General features: G+C 33.2%; 2 protein-coding genes across 7 annotated transcripts in view; one reads left to right on the forward strand and one right to left on the reverse strand.

Moving 5' to 3' along the window:
- The window catches only part of LOC127877365 (sodium- and chloride-dependent taurine transporter-like), a 158,582-nt gene that overhangs the window by 104,212 nt on the left and 34,480 nt on the right, over nt 1-19,890 (reverse strand). The gene's annotated exons all lie outside the window — the stretch shown is intronic.
- On the forward strand, nt 1,454-19,012 carry LOC127877367 (neurogenic locus notch homolog protein 1-like). 2 transcript variants are annotated; one of them, XM_052423125.1, is made up of 12 exons: nt 1,454-1,927; nt 2,294-2,348; nt 2,897-2,979; nt 3,632-3,703; nt 3,846-3,933; nt 6,025-6,119; nt 7,556-7,624; nt 8,091-8,229; nt 9,589-9,696; nt 10,714-10,809; nt 12,505-12,657; nt 13,846-19,012. In XM_052423125.1, exons 2-12 carry the CDS (start codon nt 2,300-2,302, stop codon nt 13,857-13,859), a joined length of 966 nt encoding a protein of 321 aa, XP_052279085.1. In that variant the 5' UTR covers nt 1,454-1,927; nt 2,294-2,299; the 3' UTR covers nt 13,860-19,012. The 2 variants fall into 2 exon arrangements, with proteins under 2 accessions (XP_052279085.1, XP_052279084.1); XM_052423124.1 differs by having other exon boundaries at nt 1,457-1,927; nt 12,484-12,657.

Genomic DNA, 19,890 nt, shown 5'->3' on the forward strand with positions numbered 1-19,890 from the left:
GCGACGCTGTAGGACCATTCCGTGTGTAAAGTTTAACCAATCTTCAGCCGTCTGGAAGGTTCCTTGTCAAAATCGAAATAGCGTCGGCATCCAAACTGTAAAAGTTTTAATTGTTGGATGATGAATGTTTCAATTCTGGATATTTTGGAAAAATAACAAACGGTTATGGCCACTCTGCAACCCTTCGCTGTTGTCTCTGCAACGGCGTAAAGCCTTCTTCAAGGCTTGATAATGTTTTATTCAACTGAAAAAGCGGAATGAAAGCAACAAGCTTCACTAATATGACGAGTGGTAGTGTTCTTGTCCCCTCCGTGTGGATTAAACATAAAGAAGCCTTACAGAAGGCTTTATTGGAGATGTTCGGAGTCACTGGCGACGGGTTCCGGTGTATTCCTCACACATATATTTGGCATCTTCGTGGCGTTGTTTAATTCTGCCGGATCTGCTGAAGTGGATAAAGCATCAATGCAGAAGTCTTTCCGAAGATATTTAGAAAATCGATGGAACCCAGAACGTTCCGAATCGTTGAAGATCATTGGTGGCGTGAGACCGTCTCGAGTTTTACAGTCGGCGTTCATGTTTGAAATGTTAAAGTTGCAACTCGAAGTTTTGCATAATGTGATTCCGAAAGATTCCATTAGATTGCTACAGCATAACGATCAGACATAAAAAAGTCATCATCATCATCATCATCATCATCATCATCATCATCATCATAATCATCATCATCATCATCATCATCATCATCATCATCATCATCATCATCATCATCATCATCATCATCAGCAGCAGCAGCAGCAGCAGCAGCAGCAGCAGCAGCATCAGCATCACCACCACCACCACCACCATCATCATCATTATCATCATCATAATCATCATCATCATCATCATAATCATCATCATCATCATCATCAATGGTTTTGACAGATGAAAACACAAAATATCTTAAATATATTTAGAAACTAACTAGAACAGATCTCGATCATTTACATTCTACTTATCAGCAACGTTCGTTTAATACAATATTAGATGAAGAATTCACAAAAATGAACAACTCACGTCTCGGATCTCGGCTTCTTTTCTTGAGCATAAAATATATTCACGAAAATAAAGCTGAAGGAGAACTCGGTTTTACACGATAATTATCAACCAGGAACAGAGTTTTGATTATATTTAATTATTGGCGTCTTGTTCCGGACGTTTGCTTATTCCTCGTTATTTCCTTAAAAGCTTTAATTTTATGTTTGTTTGTGTGTTTGTTAGTTAATTGTTTGTGTCAATTCAACACAAAAGCGCAGTTTAAAATGTGGCTGCTGATATCGATAAAGAAATGTGAACCACATTTTTAATACGTTATCTAATAAAACTAGTTCATATTTAGCATTGCGCCATTCGGAAAAGTTCCTTGAAAGAATTAACTTTGAAATATTTATCACGAACATCTCTTTGGCCATTGTGCAAATGCCTAACAGTCAAGTACTCATTGCCAAGTATACAATATGGAGCTTATTCTCATTAAAAAAAGTGCGAATGTGTCGAAACCTTTCTATTTTGCAGTGTGTTTATACAATCTAATATTGTCTGACTGAAAGACACAACGATGTTTGAGAATCTGGAGTACTCTATATGCCAAATGATATGCTAAGAGTTGCGCCATTCTGACTCTATTAGCTTATTGATTGGTAGTTTAAAAAGACTATTTGGCAACTGAGCATTTATAATTGGGAGATGTAAAGATTATTTCATATTCAGCTATTTTTAATAGTTATGAATGCATATCGAACTTTATAGTGTAACTCACTTTCTTATCGCCACTGTACGAATTGACATTTGTATTTGTGATAAGATGTTATGACGGTTTCGTTTAAAGTATTTAAGTAAGTAATACGTGGCACACTAGCTACGAGAACGCTGGTCTGGCAACAGAGTAAGAATCCGTTTTTTTTATTGCATCATATTATTCTTTAAAGAAATATCTTTGTTTTTCTTGATTGATATTGTTACAGATTGAAATATTATTATTTTGAAGAAGGAAATGGAGTGTTAGATGTGTATATTAGCTGTACTATGCTAAAGAATGTCAATTATTTAAGGCGTAGTCCATAAAAAGCGAATAGAAATTTGCCGTCATGCTGTTTTGAAGTTTTGTTCTCTCTTGGTATTTGGCAATTCTATGCATTGTAATGTATGTTTGATAACGTATTTTTAACAGTAAACGTTGGCTGGAATGAAACAATGAAACGCAAACGCAAACGTATTAAATGATAATAATCACAGTTATTATATATTTTAGTCAAACATGATTCTGATTTTACGCATTTGCCTCGCCACAGCTAGTTTTAGCTGCGGTAAGTATTATTACAAAATTTATTATTTTACTTTCTTTTCGACCTTAGATATGCATTTTTTCAATGCATAATTGCAGGGAAGTTTTGAGGTCATGTGATTGCGTAAAGTGTCATTTTAAGTCCGGTACGTATACAAGTGTAAAAGAAACGCTGTGGGGATTCGTTAAAAGCGAGCAATTGCTTATTAAAACCCATATATTATGACCTTTTTCATGTTCACCATTTAGAGGGCAAAATATTTACAATGTGGCAATACTTTAACTTACGAAATAAATTACTGAATTGATGATAATTATTAGCAGATCATATTGATTTATTATATTAATTATACTATTGTATTATTTAAGATACTGTGTTTATATCTTTCAAGTACACAACAAAACAAATATGGTTGTGTAGGTAGTAAATAGAAATACGTTATCTTTTGCATGTAATGCCTTTATGCAAACTGTGTTTGATGATACATGTTGGGTACTCTCGATATAAATAATGATTGTGTTAACATCATGCGAGTACTTTACCAAAGATGTATTTTGAATATATTGCAGTCTACTGTTTGACTTGCCTTCGTTGTACGGACATAGAAAGTCCTCGCCACTGCAAACACGTGATGGAATGCCCATCAGGGGAGGTACTTACGTTTACTTTATATCACTGACGGGCTTTTGTTAATGGTGAATGTTAATGTCAGATAATTGAACGATATAACCTGAATATTTTGGAACTTTTTTTTGGCGATGTATTTCGGTGTCACGCATATAAAATATAGATAAATACATGTATTTAGATTATATGTTTTATTGTTTCATACCCGAAGTATGATGAGAAAATGTAAACAGGAGGAGGAATGGATAGAAGCCATTATTTTTAATGTTTGATTCCTATCTTACTAAAATCATTAGCACCAATCATGCTAATTAGTTTACATTAAACAAGACTTAAGTTTATAAAACTTTATTGGTATGCATTTGAATTGTTGAACAGAAACAATATTTTATAAATAAACACATTTATCACTCTTTATTCATACAATTGTGATTGTTGAAACCCATAACTAAGTCAGGTTTTAGTGGAATTAACAATTAAACAATACTCAAATTATAGACAGATGCTTTAAATATAAGAATGATTGACATTTTATTGACGTCTCGAAATTGGTATCGGCAAAGAAACACAACTAGCGATTGTCGTCGCATTCAGCAATTGTTTACTTTTTTTCTTATCTGAAGCAATTAAAAAGGTGGCTTTATGTATCAACAATAATAAAGTAAATCTCGCCTTAGGTATGCCACATGCACATGACCACCAACAAATATGGCGAAGTGCTTTATGACCTTGGTTGCACAGAGACATCGGTATGTTAAGATCCTCTGCCTTTCTACAAATATACAATTACCATGCGTTATCAACCATCGATTGATGATACTTTGTAATTAAAAGAAATTTTAGCGGTAAGCTTGAATACGAAACTGTTTACATTATTCTATATATCGTCAGACGTGTTATAATCGTTCCCATGGCAACCAGTTATGTGACGACTGCTGCAGTACTGACCTGTGCAACGCAGCCGGATGTGGACATACCGGTAAAGAGGACGAACTAGCTTTTAAGTTTTCAATGATGGCCTCATACCTGTCATGAGCTCCGAATAACATATCCTTATATCGTTTGTGACCATCACTCAGAACTTGGTTAGTTTGTGTGCTGAAAAACTAAGACTGTGGTCAAAAGCGAAAAACGATATGGGTCCCATACCCGATCCAATACATAAAATGTTGTCATGGTGTTGAGTTATATCGTTTGCGTTTACCACGAGAAAATCCCGGTTAAGTCTCGCGCCAGGCAAATGGTTTTTTTAAATAATTAATTTCTTCTTATTATTACTATTTCGACGTAGCAGCTATTACCGTTTTAAATTTCGTAGAGAAAATGTGAACACTTTTATTTATTTCCCACATTTATCAATGTCTTTTACGTCAACCAAGATTTTAAATTCCAAGTTTGAGGTCAGAAATTCCTTCCTGATCGGTGTAGGTATAATTATAACATAGCTTTTGTTCGACTGTGAGTAAATAAGGAACCAACCATTATTGTTACTTGTTAAAACATTGGCACAATTTAAATAATCTATAGAGGAAAGCAAAGTTATTCTGAATATGGACGATTTCGGATCCGATTGCTCTCGCTTATAAAGAATGTCGTTTAAGTTATTGATACTTTAGCAATCAATAGTATTTGACCTGGAAATAAGATATGTTATATTATCTATTGCAACATCGGAAGTCTCAACTGCTAATTGGATATGGGTTGATATTTGCTGTGAAACTAACATATTTCTCTTCTTTTCCAATCAAGGATACATTATAGAAATTGTCTATGTTAAAACCTTGTGGTTTTTGTACTCGGCTGTTTAATTTTTTTCAATTTGATCTTGGAAAGATAACAGTGCATGTGTGCTTAAATTTTCTGTATGCTACTTATTGCATCTTGTTTTCTATTATTAAAGGGCCTTTTCACAGATTTTGACATGCATTGAAGTTTGTCATTAAATGCTATTTATTGATAAATTTAAACATTGGATCTAAAAAGTTCCAGTGAAACAAAACGAAGAATGAAATTAAAGAAATAAAACGTAACCCTCAACTGGGCTCGAACCACTGATACTACATATAAGCAATCGTCGTAGTATCACACACTTTAACAAAAAACAACAACAACAGATCTCTCCTAATTATTCAATCGTTTCGCGTTGCAACACTTTATAAATTTCCGGTTTTTAAAACGCCAAGAGATGCATAAAATTGATATTTTAGAGCATGGTAAATGTTCAGTATTATTGTTTCCTCACACATATCATAACTACAACGAAAATTTGCGAATCTGATACATTTTTGTTAAATATTGTCAATTTACCAAAACGTGTAATGGCCCTTTAAATGCGTATTTTTTTGCATCCTTGCATAAATGAAAAGTCCGACCAAAAATCAAAATGACGTTGTTGGAGCTTAAATGAGCACATGATGAGCTCTTAGGATAGAACGATGTTTGTTTGGTGTCTGTATAGTTTGACGACCGGAAAAAACTGTTTGTCTTTATTTGGTGTTTACCACATTAATGTTTAGCAAAGTTTAACGTTAACAATGATATTATATCAGTTTTCATAATTGAACAGCAACAACCAACGAATAGTAACACAGATACGAAGTTGCTATGTACAATTTGGACTTATCAATTTAAATAATAGTAACGTAAAGATAACTTATTATAAACAGAGTAATGGCGGATTGGTTAGATGGTTGAAATTGGATGCTAGTATATATCATTGTTTATGTTAAGTCATAAAATAATGTCATATGATGTACTTAAGCTCTTTGAGTATGCACTTTTATTTTGACGTGATAACAACTATTTTGGCTCATTTGTTCGGAGTTGGTTATTGATATTATCGCCTTAAGTTTAATAATTATTGAATTATGAATTGAAACCATTACAATTGTCATCTTCAAAACATAAAGTGAGTTTCAGAATTTACTGTTATTACTTAAATTAAGCACACTTAGACATAAACCTTTTTCTGTAAATTCACCGTTTATTTTTATACATTTTATAACTAAATGTTTGTATCCGTATTGATTTATATTAAAGCTGCATTATCAATTTGATTTTCCTCAAACAGGCTTTCCATCAGGTCGAGGTCCTATATGCTACAGCTGTTCCGCTCAGACCACCGAAGGGTCATGTCACACCATTGACTTTTGTGCCACCAACGAAGTAAGTTATATAAATCAATCACACTTAGGGCAAGGCACATTTTTTGTATTTTGTCTCATCCCGAATCAATAAACGCGATATTTCAAATATGTACTACAATAAAATGACCTTAACAAATCAAAACCAGGGTATGTTTTAACATTTAACCAATCTTCACGGTTGTGAACTTATGCGTTTTCAATAGTGGAATTTTTAAACAGTAAAAACTAGAAATGGCGCGGCAGAGGCCGACGCGTATCCCCACGCCGGATGTTGGACCCAGGGTTGGTAATGGGGCCATGCATAGTTGAGATTGACCTATTGTCATACGAGATGTTTAGTATCAATTTGAAGTAAATCGGTGTAGAAATGAAGAAGTTCGTGTAAAATAAAAGACAGCGGAGATAACCACATAATAGATTTCAATATCTAAACGCGGACCCTAAGTTCAAGGTCAAGGTTACAGGGGTAAAAAATGTTATGCGCATGTAAAGGTCTTGTCCAGATACACATGCGTACCAAATATGAAAGCAATATCTGAAGGGACACAGACGTTATGATCTTTTCTTTGAATCGCGGTCGCAGATTTGGAAACCTAAACGCAGACCCCAAGTTCAAAAATTTCATGCGCATGGAAAGGTGTTGTCTAGATAAACATGCGTACCAAATATGAATGCAATATCTGAAGGGACACAAGAATCGCGGTCGCAGATTTCGAAACCTGAACGCTGACCTCAAGTTCAAGGTCAAGGTCACAGGTGTAAACAATTGTATGCGCATGGAAAGGTGTTGTCTAGATACACATGCATACCAAATATGAAAGCAATATCTGAAGGGACACAGTAGTTATGAGCTTGTTTTCGAATCGCGGTCGCAGGAAAATCTCTGACCCGGCTCCGCCCCAACCCCTATAACTTTTGACCCAGGGGTCAGATCAAAATTCTGTCGCCGTCACCGTCGTACATATGCTCATAGCTACCATGTGTGTAAGTTTCAAGGTTCTAGTGCTAATAGTGCAGGAGGAGATAGTGGCCATGACGGACGGACGGACGGTGGTGATAACCACATAATCACCACTTTTTTCTCCAAAAAGCGTGTGGATAATGTAGATCTACATTCTTCATGAAACACATCCTTCACTTGCACTAAGAGATAAATGGAAACAGAATCAAATGGAAACCGTTTTTAGTTTAAACAATCAAATAGCAGAGGAGCTGTGATTTTAGTCTATCCAAATAGTATCGTTAAACTCTACAATACCCTGCATACTGCATCTCTAGTCCTTGAAACACATACATATATATGTGTGTGTTTGTGTGGGTGTAAAGTTGTGGTACGTGAGTATATTGATAGAAAATAATGAAACAATAAGAATGATCCAATGAACATGTCCGTTCTTTGGCTGGATATGCCGTCTATAATTCATTTTACGTGAACTTTGGCTTATCGAATTTCAGATGTGCATGATAAATGAAGAGCGCGAGTTTGGTGACAGGGTGTACACATCTAGATGTGCTGTTAACGCGGTAGGTCAAATAGGTATACTTGTTTGTACAAAGATGTATATATTGTGTCAATAAAATTTTAGTACAAATACAATTTTTAATTTTAGTATTGTTTAAACTGAAAATTAATCAATTACGTCTAAAGATGCCTGAAAAGCGATTTTTTATGTTAACATTTTTTTTAGATGAATACATATTTTAGATGCGTATTGAAATATTGATTTTAATGGGAATAGCACTTCGCTTAGAGAACTAGTATATACTTCTATAATTTTGTTTATGTAATTTTATTGCAAAATAACCATTTATTAATAAGGTATATTGAACTGTATATATCTAACACACTTTAATGTTTATGAAATTATTTGCAAATATTTTCGAATACAAAACGTAAGAAAATACAAGCACAGGCATGCATATTACAAAAACAAATGGACTGAATGTTCTTCCAATTATTCTGCAGTTTTCTACAAATTTCACTTTGTAGCATTGCGAAAACCAAAAGACAGAGACTGCGGCCATTATTGGCAGGTCGGTATCGCAACACAGCAGATCTGTAACGGAAACAATGTGCCACCAATGTTGTCATAGAGATCTTTGCAACGCGCACTGTGTTCCTATTACGAGTATGTATTGCTTTATTTTATAATAATGTACATTTATTCCATATGTTACAACTTTGCAACTAGAATTCGTCACTACAGTGACGAAGAATGTTCAATACCTACGACGCATGTACCATGATTTTAAAGAATGCCAATGTTGAAAAGAATCATTTTGTAAGATGATACAAACGCACAGTGGAATAGATCTTAAGCTTTATAGTCATCATTTAGAAACACATGCAGCACCAATGTGAGCTTTTCCACAAATTCATCAACTTAAAAAAGATTTCAGCCGCGTGTTGCATGATGACCTATGGCAGGTTCTGAGAGGGTTTAAAATTGACGATTGGCTGGTGCAAGCCATCCAAAATCTCTACGGAAACGCCGGCAGCGCAGAACTTCTACATTGACAGATAAATGACCTTTTCAGGACGTCCGTCAGGGTTGTGGGCTCTCCCTCGTCATGTTTAACCTTTTCCTTGAGAATATAATGCAGAAGACTTTCCGAGACCTTTCCCACCAAGTGCAGGCTCTATAAGTCCCTCGTTGTCTCCATCCTACTGTTCGGCTATGTAACCTGGACGCTTGACGCGGACACAGAACGCAGAATACAGGCCTTTGAACACAGGTGTCAGTGAAAACTGTTCCGAATCTTGAATCTTAACACAAAACCTACAGGTTCGTCGGGAACATGACAGCAGCATTTGTCGGCCAACAAGAAGCTCTCAAAGGGACCGTCTAACGACGAAAGCTAGCTTGGTTTGGGCCCGTTACCAGACACGACTCACTGCATGATATTTATTCCACTTTTGTTATTGAAACTATGTAACTGTTATAAAACAGGTAATTATCAACATTTTATTTAATGCTTTCCGGTGGTTTATAGAGAAATATCAGTGAATTAAAACTGATAATTTCACTGTTTCAAACAGTGAAAATTATCAGTGAGAATTATCGATAATTTTCATTGTTTACTGTGAAATGACGTCATTTTTTTGACGAAATGACGTCATTATCCCAGGAAAATTCGTTAGTTAAACTCTTGAACAATGTTTATAAACTGTGAAAAATGCATTAAATAAAAAGAAAATTTGTTGGATTCGGTGGATTATCGACTTTAATTCACTCGTGATCATAGAAAACATATATTTTCACTCGTGGCTGCGCCACTCATGAAAATATTATTTTCTATGATCACTCGTGAATTAAAATCGATAATCCACCGGATCCAACAAATATCCTCTATATGTTAGACAATTATTAGCAATATATCGAAGATTCGTCAAGTGCAACATCGAGTCTTATGCAGCTTATTTTGCTAACGTTGGAAATATTCCAGCCTTTTAACCAAAATACCGCCCCATCCTTATACTTATTTAGAAGCGGACTATTGCGCATCCACTCCATGCGTGAATGGAAGATGTGACAACAGCATGCCGGGTAATACGTGTGTCTGTGATCAATTGTACACGGGACAGAACTGCTCCGGTAAATTTAAAATCTTAAAAACTAATACTTTGTTTAAAGTAAGATTCAGATTATCAGTTTTATGATGCTTAGTAATAAAACGGTTCGTTAAGTATCATTAAAAAGACAATGATTGCTCAATATGAAAGAAGTCAAAGGTAAATACATATATAAATGAACAATAATTTATTGTATAAATATAATAACTGCAACACGTTTTACTTTGCTCTATAAACAAAACACAGTTATAAATAATTTGTAAATATGTTCATCGAAATGAAGTCGTCTCTAAAATGGCATGGTGAGCATTAGTATGAAAGTTTTGTTCTTAAAATTTGATCCCAGTCTTAACAATAATAAATTGTTTTCCGTATTGTTTTACAAATACCATAGTAAGTACATGTTTTCATTAAACAATTAAGTCTTTTTAACGACTTATTCATGACGAAATGGCATTAAACGCTTGAACGATGAGATACTCGATTTAATTATTATATAAATACCTCGTATATGAATATATATTCTTAACCAGAAAAAACTTTCAAAGTTTTTAAATATAACAATTTTACATAAGAAGCACTTATACGCACAAATATAATATAACATTTGCATTTCTGTTAAACACATTTGTAGTCACTTTGTACAAGCAAAACAAAGATATGTTATTTCCGGTTTTAAGTTATTTTCAAAAACTCAGTTAATGTTTATTTTAGGCTCACCTAATTTAAGGTTTATATAATGTTAGACTAATGTTAAAGCTATAATAATGGATGGTAACAATATGCATAATGCGTATTATTGTTGTAGTATATTTGTAAGAAACTTAAAAAAATGTGGGTGGAACTGTTTATGATAAAACTTACGTCCAATAATAGGTGCAGTGATAGTTGATTTGTTCACAATAACTATAGATGAAAATAAGACAAACATAATTGGTTCATAAATTGCAACCTCCAATCCCGATTAGCTTATACTCGCTAACTTGTTCATTGATTCCTACATGGAAACTGTACCGCGCTAATTTTATATATTTTTCAGAAGTGAACTATCCATGCGTGCATGGAAGATGTGTCAACGGCATGACGGGTTATACGTGTGTCTGCGACCCATTGTACAATGGACAAATCTGCTCCGGTAAATACAATATCTAAAAAGTAATCACGTCTTTTACGTTAGGTTCAGATATAAGTTTTATGATACAACAAATAATAATTACAATTAGGATCCGGTATATGGCATTAATCACTTAATAATAGGAATAAAAGGTATCAAAAGTAACTTCAATAAATAAATAAAGGAATAATTAATAAATTAAATAAATAAATAAATAAAAATAAATAAATATATATATATATATATATATATATATATATTGGTATATATATATCTATATATATATTATATATATTATATATATATAAAATATAGATATATAATATATAATATTTATTATAAATATATATTATATATATATAGAATATATATATTAATATATATATATATTATATATATATATATAATATAATATATTCCCATCATACATTAAGTATATTAATATAAAAAAGTGCAAACGTATTAACTGACATAATAAACAACACAGACACAAATAAAAGATATGTCATTGTCAATATGTCCTTCGCAATAAAGTCATCTTCACAATCTCTTTGTACGTTTGTACGTATTGTTAGAGAGGCCTCATTGTTACAGTTTGATCGTAAGCTAAAAAAGTCAACCATTATATAAGCGATTGCTTTAAGCATAACATGGTACCAATATGTACTTCCTTATTTTTGAAGGAATTACTAATGACGAAAAAGCATTAAACGCTTGCATTATGGTTTTAATAATTCAATTATTATATAAAGACCTCGTGTATGCATATGTATACTCAAGCAGAACCAACTTTAAAGGTTTTAAATATAAGAAATATAACATAAGATATATATTAATTCCAAAATATTACGTACATTGTGCAATCTGTTTGAAACATTTTCCATCACTTCTTGCATTCAAAACAACGGTATACGATGTTTGTTTTAAAGTTTTTTACCCATATATCGGTTCATTTTTATGTTATGTTAACCTAATTTGAGGTTTGTATGAGGTTAACATGATGTTCAAGTTTTTATCATGGATGGTTTACTATTTAAGTGACGGAGCAGTAAAAGACAGTAATAAATATACATATGTGTATCTCATGGAGCTGCGCATTTTAAGTGATGAAAGGTCAAGGTCTTTGTTCAAGGTCAAATGTCAAATACATGGGCGACATATTGTTTCACAAACACATCTTGTTGTTTTTTATTCTGAATGTTTACTGTCAATGGAAATATTTTTGCAGAAGGAAACACTACATTATCATGAGTATGCATACATGTATCAATATAGATAATGGGCATGATTAGGATCCAGAAAGGCAGAAAATCAAAACCCAAAACCATTTTCTGCCTTTGTGGTATGTTTGTAGCCTTTTTGGTATTCAGCCTTTTTCGTATAACTATGTGTTCTTTTTGGTTTTTGGCCTTTCTGGACCCCAATAAATTAACAAATTGTGTAAACTAGATACAGTGAAGGTGCAAAAAACTGGATTTAATTGGATTTATTCAAGAGCATTTCATGAGAATTTTTTAACATCGGTGAAAACAATTATATATCAGCATTTTTCGAGATCTTTTTTGTTTTGATTGGGATTGTTCTTAATTTGCAATAATTGGAACAGGTCCGGTTCCAGGTAATTGGGAACGAATGCTGACATATGATTAAGGAGCATAGTTTATTAATAGTTCAAAGTTTTTTTTCTGATTTTAGTTCCTCGTTTCCATCGGTCAGGTTCTTTTCTGCCAATCAACAGAGGACAAGAGGTCGTCCTGTGTATGTCATTTCTCGAGAACAGCTGGAACTCTTCATTGAAGCTTGCTTTACAAGACGACAAATGGCAGATCTTCTACATGTGTCTGACTCATCGGTCAAGCGAAGGCTTAGGTATACGCATAATATTTGAAATTTGAAAGAAATATTTACATGAAAATTCTTCTGTTAACTTAGAACGTTTATAATGATTACCTGTAAGCACCCTTCATTTCACAATTTTCCCAGATAATCTGAAGGCCTGTGTCACTGCAAGGTATAGGTATTTGTCATCATACATGTAGCTTGTGATTGTTTTAAGACACTGCCCAAATTGATTTGAGAGTGGTTGGATTTTCACATAATTGCTTCAAATTTGAAAATCAAGAAATGAAAAGAGAATTCAAATTAAAAATTCTTATCGAAATAATGAGACACGATAATTGTGTTATATAGACCAGGATTTTTTGGGCTGAAATAAGGACCCATTCCCCTTGCAAAAAAGTACATTTTGTATATATATCCCCCCCCCATTTCTGACAAAATTTCCAGCACTCGAGCAAATTTATTGCCTTTGACCCAGAAAAGTTAAATTGAATTTCACAAAGTTTAAAATTAAATAAAACATTTATATAAGGTGCATCATGTTAGTTGTTTGTGGTAAAAAAGACTAATTATAGATTTAAAATTGAGATTTAAAAACATAATTTTGTGTTTCATTATGTTTTTGGTTTAAATTCCCCTATTTGGATAAATAATGCATAATTTCCACCTGCTCGAGGGTACAGGTACTGTTCCCCAAAAACAGAGAGTCCCCTGATATAGACACAGATTGAGTAGTTCAGTTTGTGATTGTGCATAAAACCATGGTTTGAGTCTAATGTTTTGTCACTTATTTCATAATTAATGGTCTTATTAAACCCTTTTTATTGATCAATTAATTATTGTGTGCATGTCTTGTTGGTGAACTTGGATAAGATCGAACCTTTTTTGATAAATTAGACAAGATTTATTTACAAAGAAATGGTTTAACTAGTTTTAAGTAAATTTAATAGTTTTGGTTATAGTTAAATATGTCTACAGTCTTGACGCTTACCCCTAGCCCGACAGCCCGGGGCTAGTGATATGTAATTTTGGCTATTGAAATTTCCAGATTCAAATAATTGGGCTAGTGAGTATTTTAATCTGTTCTATTAATGCATAAAGATTTGGGCTAGTTGTTCAACAATGCTAAAGTGAAGATTGTGTCTATCATTATTCAAATGCAATTTGCATGATACACATGTGAGAAAACCAGCTGAAAGCTTACTGAATTTGTTTCAGATCCTTTGGTTTAAAGCTGAGGCAGACATACTCGGTGCTGTCAAATGATGCATTAGATGATCTTGTACGAGAAGTGACTCAAGGGAACCCGTCCCTTGGTCAGAGAATGGGTCAAGGCCTGCTGCAGAGCTGATGACATAGAGTTCCGAGGCAGAGAGTTGCTGACAGCCTCATACGAGTTGATGCCGCAGCAGTGGCTTTAAGATGGTGTCATTCCATAAGACGTCGCGTCTACACGGTTGCAGCACCAAATTCATTGTGGCATATTGATGGAAACCACAAGTTAATCGGGTTAAAACAGCTAACGTTTAATAACCATTTCCCACTCAGAGGAAAAGAGAAAATCACTTTGTGCAAACAGCATAAAACCAGAACAGCCTGCGAGTAACTCGCAGACTGTTCAGGTTTTATGCTGTTTGCTGCTCATCAGTATCTCAGGGTTGGAAATGAAACCTTTAAAACTTGAATGCATTCAAAAGATATTTAAATAAATGTAACTTTCTAAAAGACTACAAATGCGTCAAAATACGTATCTAAGTGATAAAGGGTTAAATGAGGCATAGATCATAGAACGTAATATTATTATGTTTACCACTTAGCCACAATCTGCTAATATGAAACACCTTATACAGGTATTACAATTTTATTTAGTTTTAACACTGTGTTCTACATCTTGACAAGGCGGAGTCTATGGCAATCAATTTGCTTAAGTGAAGGGAAAATTTTGTATTTAATATGGGAAAAAAATATATATATTGCTGGGGGAATGGGGTCTTATTTCAGCTCAAAAAAGTCAGTCCTCCATTAGAAATATTAAGTATTGCAATGTTATTGTTAAGGAAAATTTAAGAGTAATATTCTCAAGTTTTGTTCTCCAAACTTCCAACAAAGCAGGCTTGGAAGCATCAAAACCTTCATTTTTAGCTCGACTATTATATATGAAATATATATAGTGGAGCTATCCTACTCACCCCGGCGTCGGCGTGAGCGTTAGCGTCTGCGTCCGCTTGCAAATGTTAAAGTTTTCGAACTACCCCAAATATTTTCATTATCCCTTCACATATTGCTTTTATATTTTGCATACTTCTTTACCAACATGACCCCCAACCTATAAACAATAGCAGACAAATCTATCAAGCATTTTGTCATAATTATGGCCCCTTTTCCATTTAGAATATGCATCAAATGTTAAAGTTTGCGTATTACCCAAAATATTTCCTATGTCCTTTGACATATTGCTTTTATATTTTGCATACAAATAAGAGCAGATAACTGTATCAAGCATTATGACAGAATGTTTGCCCCTTTTATACTTAGATTGATCAATAATTTGCGTACCACCTCAAATATTGTCTATGTCCTTTGACATATTGCTTTCATATTTTGGATACTTCTTTACCAACATGATCCCAATCTATAAACAAGAGCAGGCAACTGTATCAAGCATCTTGACAGAATTATGGCCCCTTTTATACTTAAATAATTGAACAGGAGGAACAACTGAGTGTCTCAGAGGAGGACTAAGGAGTAGATGAGGAAGCTCCTGTAGCCTCAGCAAATGACGATGAGCTACAGGTGTCCTCTGTTACAACACCCATTGACCATGAACAAATGGCAGAACTAACTAATAGAATTAGACCCTTGGATTCAGAGGATGGTTTGGCTGTTGACTTGTTTGAACAGGCTGTGTCCTTTTGTTCCCAGGCATTAAACATATAATGACGTATACTGAACAGTTCTAAGTGGTCAATGGGTTGTAACAGAGGGCACCTCTGGCTCATAGTCGTTTTCTAAGTTTCAGGAGCTTCCTCATCTACTCAGTTGTTCCTCCTGAGGTTCAAAGAACGTCATTCACCCTCTTGCCCTGTGTGGTTGAACAAGTTGTCATCCCCCCCCCAGAGGGTTTGGGGATTCAAACTTGCAATCATATTCCCGCTTTCACACCTGTAAGCTATCATACACTTAGTGTTTGATTGATGTACCTTATGTATATTGTTGAACATATGAACAACAGTATGAAGTTTCCTCAAAGGACTAATTTGTCGTACTTATTTAGTAAAAAGTAAATACATGTTGAATATTAAAGTTTTGTAGCGTTTTATTAAGGTTTAACTTTACATAATTTCTAAAAGAATTAGTTGTTGTTTTTGCATGGGAATATTTAATTCCAATGTGTATACTCAATTGAAAGTGATATGTTTGCAGAGAGAAAAAACCAGATAACAAACACGATTCAAAGTGTGACTTACTTATCTGGTAGACATTCACAAATGGATGTAAATGAAAATTCTGAAAATGTGTTATCTATTCTGATTTTATCTGAAGAATCAGGAATATTAGTAAACGTTATGAATGTAATGTTTAATATTGTCATCAATTAACTTTTGATATCTGGAATTTTATAGCTCCTAGCTTTTGATGTTTGAAAGTTTTCTGAATAAATGATTTAGTTTTGTTAAGCAATATGTATGTAAACGAGATTTCAAATTATAGATATTAACCGTGTTAGCTTGAGTGTAGGACATTAGCCCTCTTGGACATTAGCCCCTAGGACATAAGCCCCTCAGGACGCTAGCACCATTAGCCCATAGGACTTTTTGCCCTTTGTGCGTTAGCCCCTACCCATTTTTAAATATTTCTTAGGTATTAAATGTTATCTTTTTAAAAATAAAATGCAATTAAAAGGTAGAAGATGATAAAAATATCACATTTACATATCTTTTATAAGATTTTAAGTAACAGAGCACTTAATTAATATGTATATATAATCATGTTCTACTGTGAAATTGTGTTATTTTAAGAGTGATTAAAACTTAAGAAAAAGTTATTAAAGATTTTAGCAACTTGATAAACAACAATAGTATTACATAATCTGTACTATATGTGTTGCATCAACTAATTCAAGTACATTATGAGGTTAATTGGTATTACAGTTTACTATTTTATTATTGGTGCCGAATATCCAAGGTTGAAAGTATCTATTGTCTTCACTGCCAAATTGAGAGCAGATGGCCGACTTATGTATAATGTGTGATCCTTGCGATACTGTAAATACATGCTTTCTATGTGTTTCTTTGTACTTGAATTGTATATATTTCATGTTTTCTATGTGTTTTATATGTGTTTCTGCAGAAACTGTAATATATCTGATGTATGAGGTATGTTTCTTGGTTTATTACAGAAACCATACGCAAACTATGTTTGCATGTTTGTTGGTTACTTTTACATACATTTTGTAATACGGGAAAATAAAGTATGATATGAGGCCTTAATGACGTTTTAAGTGTTAAGTCTAACCAGACTATGCTAGCGTTTGCTATTTACAACTGTAATGTATTTTAGTGAAATACGAGCACATTGCTCGATGTACATGCTTTTTGTATTACGATAAATAGATATGACATGTTGCCTTAAGCCCCTTTGTATTATTATAGTTACAAGGCTCTAATAGCGTTGCTCTGTACAACTAGTATTTTAGTGACCTAATTTGAAATTGTTAAATGCAGAATTGATTCTGATGTTTATGATAATATCATACCATGTAACCGTTCTATCATATGAATAGATATGACAAAAACATCCATTAAGTCTTACTCGTTAAAGCATAAGGTAGTTTAAGATCTTACAATAAATGTATTATAACGTGTTATTATAACTCTAGTTTCCACAACATTTGTCTTTCGGTAAGACAAATATACGACAAGTGGATATATAGTGTTAAGTTTAGTCCAGATGTTAGTGATAGCAGTTGACAATGATATAAGTCTTACATTTTGGTTTCGGTAAGGCATATATATCTATGGCACTCTTAATGTTATTCTATAGATGATAAAATACCATCTGTGATAGATATATAATTCATACAAGCTGAATGATTACACTTTATTATCTCTTTGTCATTAAAGATTTCTCTGCGATTGGTTGTTTTACTTGTTTTTCGTAATAGTAAAATCGAACTAAATTATAAACATATCTGGTAGATGCACATGTGAAGAGGCAGATGTAAAGAAACCTTTAATGCAGGAAAAAGTGGTGTAATATAGCATATTTATGTTAATGTGTGTATATGAGTACTATTTTGTCATTGTTTGTGAAATCGTCGTGTATGTTTCGAATACAGCCTCAAAATGCTTCTTTAAACAACACGCTATCATGGTTATATGATGATATTTGATAGCACGAAACAAATCAGGATAAATATATGCTACAGTTTTAAAAGCCAATTTCTATGATTTCTACATTATTAATAAAATATCATCCAGTGATCGTTACAAGACTAAAGTAAATAAAGGCAGCCTTACTACCCGAATTTATTGATTAAAATAAAACTTTAAGATGAGAACATATTGTATTATAGTTGTATTGTATTATAGTTTGAAATACATTGGCTAAATGCTTAGAATACGTTCAATAAATATCTTGCATGTATGTTTTTGAAATATTGTTCTTAAAGCGATCTTCTCCAAATGTTGGAAACATACAACTGCAACTTTTGTTAAAATTTTGTATTCTTGTATACACTGTTCGCCAATTCTTGTATTGTATATATGTCCTCGTGGGCTTAAATGCCTTATTGGATTGACATAAACTGTCTTGTCTTGTCTTGGTGTTTGTTGAAAAATGATTATGCATTTAACATCATTATGCATTCACACCTTTATTAATGGCTGTATGTGTAAGCACATGCAATTACTTATAATCTATTAAAAAAAGGCATCAAAGAGTTTTTTGGGGGCAATTATTCAAGATCATACTACTATTGCAAAAAAATTAAAAACAGTAAAGAAATTGTAAAAAACACAAAAAATACGTGTTGTACAAGCTATATATTGGAATATATATATATAAGACTTCAACATTTTATAATAATTGTATGTATTTACATATGAAATAAAAATGGAATAAAAATGCTTCCTTTAAAATAAGTTATAAACGTTTTAAAACACCTGGGGGCTAATGTCCTAGTGCACACTTTTGAAGGGGCTAATGTCCCAGAAGGCTAATGTCCGTAACCCGTTAGTTTTCGGTCGCTTGTCTTTAGTACAAGGATATTGATGGAGACAATCGCAGATTTCTGCAGTGTTTAATCACATACTTGTATACAGATTAAAATACATAGTATGCATTTTTAAATTATGTTGAGAATAAACGTGTATTACATGTTAAACTGTTTTCTCGTGATTCTTGAAAATGAAAGATCTCCAATCATCAGATAGAGCAAATTTCTTTTTATTTATTTATTCATTCACCTATTTATTTATTAACTATTTTAAACAGTTACCATTATTGCTTTGGTGACAACTAACAAATCGATGGCATGTTGTTTTTACAATAATCTACAGTTGACAGGAGCCTGTTGGTAGGAAAGGGGCTTCGCGACCTCCTGAAGAAAAAGGGTGCAGATAATTATTCACGAACATTCATGACATGTTGTTGTTATAGCTCATAATTCGACACTATAAATGCAGTGGTCCTATCCAATTAGTCAATAAAATTTTCTCGATACCAATTAAGACACACTTGTTCACCCATCTGATTGGAAACCTATTGCGAAAGTTTGCGTGATAATAACGCATTACATGTTATATCTTGTTTTCTGTGTTATTCGACATTGAATTTGGATTAGAATTTGAAGGTAAGCTATAATTCTTACAAAAACATCGTTTACGCACACACAATTTAATGCATTAATGTATCTCGGCTATATCCGTAAACATTTCACAATTACGATTGAAACGGAAATTATGTGCGTAACCAATTTTTAAGAAATAATTATGTTTGGTTGGCTTATTCATACCCGCATCACGCAAACAATAATTGAAGTTTTTGAATATACATTAAGATCTATCAATATAGATTTCTTTATCAATAGTTCGTTGATATACTAGATCGTTTTCCAATAATGTTTAAGTTCGACAATAAAAAAGTGCATAACCAATTTTTACTCGCAACACGGAGCGATTGTCACACTGATGTTGTTTATTGAAATTGGCCAAACATGTATCTTTATTGAACAGTTTGACAATTCTTAAGGTATAAGATGTT

Source organism: Dreissena polymorpha, chromosome 4 (genome assembly GCF_020536995.1).
Source record: "Dreissena polymorpha isolate Duluth1 chromosome 4, UMN_Dpol_1.0, whole genome shotgun sequence".
Lineage (NCBI taxonomy): Eukaryota > Metazoa > Mollusca > Bivalvia > Myida > Dreissenidae > Dreissena > Dreissena polymorpha.

Bases quoted from the DNA above. Each gene is read 5' to 3' on its own strand.
- LOC127877367 (XM_052423124.1), top strand. From the start codon at position 2,300: ATGATTCTGATTTTACGCATTTGCCTCGCCACAGCTAGTTTTAGCTGC. The intron at 2,980-3,631 runs GTACTTACGTTT...ATCTCGCCTTAG, and splicing joins TGGAATGCCCATCAGGGGAG to GTATGCCACATGCACATGAC. The intron at 6,120-7,555 runs GTAAGTTATATA...ATCGAATTTCAG, and splicing joins ACTTTTGTGCCACCAACGAA to ATGTGCATGATAAATGAAGA.